This window comes from Tupaia chinensis, unplaced genomic scaffold, assembly GCF_000334495.1.
Source record: "Tupaia chinensis unplaced genomic scaffold, TupChi_1.0 Scaffold000708_1, whole genome shotgun sequence".
Classification (NCBI taxonomy): Eukaryota; Metazoa; Chordata; class Mammalia; order Scandentia; family Tupaiidae; genus Tupaia; species Tupaia belangeri.
The window spans coordinates 1,287,209-1,295,147 of record NW_006160231.1 but is presented as its reverse complement, the minus strand read 5'-3'; the positions used below and the strand labels follow the sequence as shown (position 1 = coordinate 1,295,147).

General features: G+C 42.2%; 1 protein-coding gene across 9 annotated transcripts in view; it reads right to left on the bottom strand.

The window, feature by feature from the left end:
• VPS8 (VPS8 subunit of CORVET complex) overlaps positions 1–7,939 on the bottom strand; it is a 255,683-nt gene that overhangs the window by 61,128 nt on the left and 186,616 nt on the right. For all 9 annotated transcript variants that reach the window (XM_014592535.2, XM_014592539.2, XM_014592532.2 and 6 more), the window contains 2 exons: positions 4,679–4,760; positions 3,752–3,834 (listed from right to left, as the gene is read on the bottom strand). In XM_014592535.2, coding sequence (XP_014448021.1) covers positions 3,752–3,834; positions 4,679–4,760 — 165 coding nt within the window. The remainder of the gene's footprint in view (positions 1–3,751; positions 3,835–4,678; positions 4,761–7,939) is intronic.

Here is a 7,939-nt window from a genome sequence, read left to right as displayed (position 1 = left end):
CTACGCGACGGCCCAGAAACGCGAGACGTTCGGCTGGGACAGACACAGCATATGCTTCAGTCCCTGTTTCTCAGGAACTGCTGCCCTTTACTGCACGACAGCCACTTTGGAAACCACCACTCCGTATGTTCCGTCTAGTGTTGGGTTGTTCCAAGGCGGAGGGTAAATCCAATCTCTGTGGCTCCACGGTGGCTGGGAGACTTCCTCTCCACCTCTGATCCTTACTCACGTTAGGAATTCTTACTGAGCACCTATGACACGAGAGTTGCTGCTGGCCTCCGTGACAGTGATGAAGCATGAGGCAGAGTGAATCTCTCTCTCAAGGTCTTTACGTGCTAGGAAATCAAAACAGGGAGACCGCCCGTCAGACCTCTCCTGGAATTCTGTCTAGCCTGCTTTCCTTGCCGACATGTTTCCTCACGCAGTTCACTTAGTCCGAGAGCCTAACCACCACGACCACGATGGCCCTCCCGGACGCTGTGGCTTTTCACTTCTTCGTCTAAACCTCTCTTCTCACTGCTCGCTGTCAGCCACATGGACCTGGAGCTGGAGGGTTAACGAATTTTTCAGTGTCTTCAGCTGCTAAACTGCCCAAGTCCTGCAATTCTACTAAGTCATTTCCAAATCCATCTTCTTCTCTCCATTCTGTGTCACCTGATAAACCTGGAGTACCTACTACATTCTAGGTATCTCTGTACATTTAGTCTTGGTTGCTTACAATTTATCCTGTATAATGCAGCTTGAGTGAGCATTCCAGAGAAAAGCCTTATTCCATCAGTCCTCTGCTTAAAATCTTGATGACTACTAATTTTAGAATAAAATCCAAAGTCCTTATTATGGTTTACAAAGTAATTAAGGACACAGATCCTGCCTGGCCCTCCAAGTTCAGCTCTGGGCTTCTCTTCTAGTCTCATCCCAGTACATTTAAACACTTATAACTCCCCAAGGTGTCATGTCTTTGCCTCAAAAATTTTGTGTATATAGTTCTCTCTGCTTAGAATATTCCTATTTCCTTTCTTTCTTGGATTTCTTTAACTTCTTTAAGATTCAGCTCAGATGTCTCCTCCAGGAAATCTTTCCAAATTTTCTAGTCTGTTTCAGATACATACTTTTATTGGTACTCCTTTGGCTAAGTATATTCAAAAATCCAACTTGAGCTAACTTTTTTTTTTTTTAAAAAAAAGATGATTATTATAAAGGGACTGGGGTAGTTCAAGGATCCAAGCAAAAACTGCAGGTGAGCCTTAAGAATTGTAATAAGGGACTCGAATGCCGCCGGGACCTTCTCCCCATTGCTTCCTCTTCCGGTCTGGGTGCCTTGAATCCTCTTCATGCATCTCACCCGTTCTCCTCTGTGTGCGTCTGCTTCATTTTTTGTTTTTCTCTCTGTAGTTGAATCCTTTTTCATTATTCCAGTCCATATCATGGAAAACTAGTCACTGTCAGCTCCTAACATTTTTTTTTTTTTGAGAGATTTTCACTGTAGGGTGCGTGCGCTCGCCAGACAGACAGAGAGAGACATAGAGACAGAAAGCGAGAAATCACCCCCCGGGAGGATGGTCACGCCGCAATCCCTTCTCCTCCATTCTCCTCTCGGGATCTTGGGCACGCACGCACACGCGCCCGGCATGAGTTTTAAGCCACCGGGTCCGGGACACGAACCGCGGTCGACTACGTGGGAGTCCAGCAACATAGCCATTACGCTAACTGCTGGTTCCCTCAGCTCCTAACATTTTTATCTTCCATAATCCAGAGGCCTGAAGAGACACTTCAATATCCTCCTCAAGTCTGGTTCTGAAATTTTCTGGGAAGGACACTGACAGGTCCTGTTAGGCCAGTTGCTAGGCTAAGTCAGTCAGCTGGAGCCAGGAGGCAGGGTCACGCTGTCACGTGGCTGCTCTCGCTGCGTGATGCAGACTGAGCACAGCGCTGTCGACGTGGCAGTTACCCTAGATGGGGCTCAGAGCAGATAACCCTACAAGCGGCCATACTGCTTGCATAGAGCCCTGTGAGGAGTTGTATCAGAGCGTTTCCTGTCTCTCTTATGGGGCAAGAATTGTGATTTTGATCTACATGGATAATGACCAAATGGAGTAACATATAATTAATTAATACACTAGTGAATAATTAACTCCTCAAAAGGCTGGAACAAATAACAAAAGCTTCTATGACATAGTGGAAGAGAACATGAATGAGAAGGAGGAAACTGCTGGTAGTCCAGGCTCTGACACTAACAGCAGGGAGGCTCCTCATTTCTCTGTACTTCAGTTTCCTCCTTTGTCAGCAGAAATTTTTATAGTAGCCTTACCTACTTTAAGAGATTGTTAACTTCAAATGTGATAATATCTGTTAAAGCTCCTTCAAAAAATAAAAATCTTTGTACAAATACAAAGTAGTTATTACAGTAATCATGAACATACAAATATGGAATTTAAAAAATAGCATACCCTCCTGGCTAGTGGGAGTAAGAACCACTGAAAGTAGAAAATGCTAAGAAAACAATGACAATGAATGCTGGCATAACCCCAGTAAAGTGAAGATTTTAAATACGAGAGCCTTCATAGACGTAAGTGTTGAAATACAAAAAATTTAAAAATCATATGCTTTTGCCAAGGGAAAGCTGGTTTTTATAATTTATATATTATAATGTGTGGCTAAAGCACAACATCAGGGAAAACATATATACTAAGAGAGAACCCACTTCTGACTGTAGGACTCAGTTTCTTCTTAGTAAAACAACACTGGGTAAAGTGTTCCTGCCTTATGGATCTATTTCTTTATATACATGATTAAAAACCTTACAATTAATGCATTTTAAAGTGGATATAAGTAGCCCATATCAACAGATTATTCAACACATGATAGTTGCTAGAAATCAAATGAGATAGTACGTGTAAACTCACATTTGAAATGCCACCATACTGTGATGACAGAGGCTCCTGGATACACGGTTTTATCAGTAAAAGCCCAGACATTTCCTACCAGATAGGAAACAGAACTAGGAGAGTCTTAAAGAGAGCTAGTAAGGACGCTCTTGATTGGATACGAATGATTTCAAAATTATAACGCTCAATCGCACAACATTATTGTTTTTGTTCTCTTCTTTTTTTCTCTTTTTTTGGTTTATCTCTACAGTGCATAAAGTAAAGGAAGACAAAACGGATTCTAAATCTAACTCTTTCTCCAAGAGTGCTCACAGGATTTAAAACAAAATACTGAATCACATTTTTAGTGTTGTCTTTTTGATAAGTGGAGAAGGTCCAGGACTTTTTTTTTTTTCTTGAAGAAAATAGGATAGAGTGATATTTTCCATAATGGCTTTGGACACAAAACCAGCTGGAATTCAGAGCTGGGGATGAGTCTTGGACATAAAACAAGTTTTAGGATGAGTTATAAAACCTGAGTAACAATGACTAAGAAATTCCTACATCACTCTTTACCTTTTTTTTTTTTTAAACCTAAGAAGTATAATCAGTTTGAAATAAATGATAATCCTCCCCCAGTTGGCATACCGATAGGAAGTGTGCGTGTGTGGACCTCGAGTTAGCAGTTCACATCTGAAGGCTCACACCCTGACTGAAGTCGCAAACTTATGTCACGCAAACTCACATGAAGTGACAAAAAAGACTCAAGGATTAAATTAGATACTTGGCTAATGCTAAAAATCAGTGATGTTATGCTTAAGACCCGTTTATACCTTAGCCCAATAAGCTGGTTTTTACACATAACAAAAATGTTTATTTTAACTCACCTGTAAGATTCTTTGCAAGATTGATGGGAGGGCGATGAATGCTGCCATGCTGTTTAGAACTTGCATGGTCAAAGATTTCAGAGCTGTTGTGACAAAATATTACAGATTTCAGAGCTGTTATAACAAAATGTTAACATTACAGTTAATTTAAAATAAGCGTTCTGGTTTATTTTTCCTGTAAAGTAGGGAGAAACAGTGGATTTATAGAGATTTTTACAAACTTAGTTCATCAGGGCCTGCCCATGGGTTAGAGGTTAAGGAAGTCAGACCTCCCAGCCCAACTGTGCAGTTTGAATCTCAGAACTGGCAACTTGAAAAACACACTGGCGTGCCCCAACTCCCAACAGGCTGGCAAGATGAAGAAGGGACTGTGGTGTGACCACATCCCACTGGGGAGAGCTTTCTCCATCTTCTTCCTTCTATTTTTATTTTTTAAAGAGTTATTTTAAGTTAATTACTTAATTTTAATTTGACCAGTAAGAGAGAGCAAGAGAGATAGAAAGTGAGAAAGCAAGCCACCAGGTCCAGGACTTGAACCGTGGGTTGGCCATGCGGGGGTCCAGTGCCCTTAACCACCATGCCACCTGCCAGCCCCTTTCTTTTCTTTTTACTGAGCACATGCACTCTCTGGCAATTTAAAAAAGAAAAAAAGGAAGGAAGACAAAGGTAGCTAACCAAGGCAAGTTTGATATTTACAATTAACGGCTGGTGAGCTGCAAAGACTACTGATATGAAAGATAAATTATACACATAGTACAACAGGAAAACTTAAACCTGAAACATCACTAATTATATTAGATCTACCACAAATACAGTTTCATTAAAAAAAATGACATTGAGCAAAAATATCATAACCACGTTTTTTGCAGACAGGAATTGGGGTGATGACACAGCTGGCCTCCGGCACCTCGGTTCCGAGGAGCTTACCTTCTGAGGGGAGGTGAGGTGCGGTTGAAACGGACAGCTTCTGCGGGGCCATCATCGCCTCCAGTAACGGAAACCAGAGCGCCTATGTCACAGGGAACCAAAGACCAAAGAGTTCTGTTACTAGGTTTTTTTTTTTTTTAATTTTGCAAGAGGGCACATGTACTCAATGAAAAGAGACAAAGAGAGAGCAAGTGAGCGAGAGAGAGTGAGAGAGAAGCGATGGAAGAGAGAAAGCACCCCCTCTGGGAGATGGTCGTGCTGCTATCCCTTCTCCTCCATCGTCCTCTCAGGGTTTAGGGCCCCATGCACATGTGCCCATTATCATCTGTAAAGCTGCTGGGTCCAGCACTCGCATCGTGCAGCTGGCCACGGGGGATCTAGGTGCCTTAACCACCATGGCATTGGCTAGCCGACCGTTACTTTGAAGAATAACGAACATCGGCACCATGTTTTACAGACTGAAATGTACTTCACACATACACCTGTGGGTAAATATTAGGGAAAGGAAAGAGGGAATATTTGACTGAACAGAGAAAAGAAAGAGAAAAGCTAACAGAAAGCGAAGATCACGGTTAGAACAGTTATCTGTAGCATGCAGCCCTGGAAACACAGGGAAGCTGAAGTTAAATAAAGTGAGGCCTTAGAACAGCAGTCTTCTGTGTCTCAGGGGAGGGCAAGTTCAAAGAAATCGGGGAAGAGCTTCCTGCTAAGTTCTTCCCTACCCTGGTATAAATGTACCACTGACAAAGCCTAAACCCCACGTGCTAACGAAAAGAATAAACAGCCCTCATAGATACCCACCTTCCTGCCCCGCAATTCTTTTCTGGCTATGTCAAGCAAGATAAATGAATCAAAGGTTACCCATTGTATTTTCTTATACCAAGCATTATTTTATATTTCCTAAGTCATCAAAAGCTGGGAAATAGAAATTAACATGATCTCAATTAACATTACCAAGCACATCAAGAAATAAAGAGATATATCATTTATTTATCCCTATTATATCTGGCACTGCATTAAATGCTTGATGTATATCTTTCATTTCAATCTCATAATAACCTTATACAAAAGGTATTATCTTCACTTGAGAAAAGAAATTGAGGTTTAGAGAAGTTTAGTAACTTGTCAAAGATCACACTGCCAGTAAATTAGTTGTCTGCCTTCAAATTCTGTGGTCTCCCTACACATTAAGAAAAATGTTACTAAAAAATAATAAAGCTAATACAGCTAATATTTCAAATAGATTTTCCTGTTGGATAGCTATGTATAAATGCCCTAAGTCAGTTATTTTGGGAGGAACCAAGGTAACTCACGCAAACACTCAGGAGGACGGGAAGAGGTCCGTACTGACGGAGCAGGACCAAGTGGTTATTTACAGAAGAGGGCGTATCGCCCCTCTGGAGACATGGGGCCGTTTACGGCAAAGGTGATGAGCTAAGGGGCCCGAGACCTACCTACTGCGTGACCTCGCACTGAAGAGGTCTACTAGGGAGCCTTTATCCCCTCCCACTGGAGGAGAAGGCCAGCATTTCATGCTGCCAACTTTTTATTTATCTAAGTTGATTTTTGTTTTTTTGTTTGTTTTTTAAGAGATTTTTTTTTTTGCTATAGAGCACCTGCACTTGCCAGAGAGACAGAAAGTGAGAAGTCACTCTCCAAGGGGCCAGGCCAGCCACGCTCCCTCTCCCTTTGGGATTTTTGGGCATGCAAGCCTATGTGCCGGCGTGAGTGTTAAACTGCCGTGTCTAGGACTCAAACCACGGTAGACTACGTGGGAATCCAGCAATGTAGCCACCACGCCGTGTGCTGGTCCCATATTTATCTAAGTTCTTAAGGCACTAGTTTTAACTGTGTTACACATTGGCAATTCATTACTTCACCGAAATATTTGTTCATTTTATCCAGTACTTAATGAACTTTTAACCCTGTATTTTGTTTTTATATAGCCTCACTGAACTTACCATTCGGTTGGCTATTTCGACTTGCTTTTACAACCACGTTGTTTAGCTTTCTGTATTTCATGGTCTTCTAATTGTATGTAGCATCCCTAATTTTTACCTTTTGGGTTTGGCATTTATTATATTTCGAACTTTAATTTTTTAGTTTTCTTATTTAATCCAGATGATTGGAAATAATGTATTTTTTTAAGGTTGGTTTATTCTTGATTTATACATGGCAGACCGGGGAAGCAAGGTGGCATAGGTAACGGATATGAAGTGGTTAAACCCTAAGGGGAAGTCCTTCTTCCATTAAGTCTCACTAACCCTAAATATGTGCGGAATACATTTTACATATTTTAAAGTTCTCTTACTTTTTAATTCTGACCCTTAAAGTTCAATTTGGGCCCAGCCTAGGTGGCACAGTCAGTGGTACTGGACTGCAGTGCTGGAAGCCACATGCCAGCTGTGGGTTTAGAACCGTGGCCTGTGACCTAAACATGCTGGGCACGTGCACACCCAGGACCCTGTGAGCTGGGGAGCTGAGGGGACAGTGACACAGTGACACGCCCAGGGTCTCTCTCTATCTCCCTCTATTGCGAATTTTAGAAAAGCAAAATATGAGAAATTCACACCATGATTCACTTTACAAAAGTAAAGGGCGACACAACCTGTCCTGAATGACTTCATGTTCCATAACAAACAGCTTTCTTTTCAGGAAATGACATGCATAACAGAGCTCTATCATATCACTGGACATAGTGGTAGGAGAAGAGACACATACAGGAGGTAGAAGAGGTGGTTAGAGATGGTATTGAAAAAAACCACACCAACTCGGCTTTTGGGGGTCTAACTTCAAGGAAATACTGCCTAATATAACATCTTGTGATGGAACATTTTTTTTTTTTTTAATGATAGAGTATGTGTATGCTCCTGAGATAGAAGAGAAACACTCTCCACGGGGCTTGGTCTCTCCATGATCCCTTTCCTTTAATCCTCCAGCTCGCCAGGGCCCTGGACCCATGTGCATACACCTGGGGTGTGCTCAGACTGACCAGGAACGCACACCACACTCCACTTGTGGCTCCAGCTCTGCAGTCCAGTCGCCACAGCCTGCACTGTGGGAAGCTGCACACCAGCGAGCCTGTCGAGGTTTCTCAGAGAGCAAACAGTTACCATGATTGGTTCCCTTCCAAAAACCTGACCTTCGAAACCTTGCTCTGATTGATCACTAGAATCCCTCAAATTTGCATATCCTGCACCTCATGATTGGTCCAAAAGCAACCAATCATAACCCACCGTTAACAACCAATCAGGGCCCACC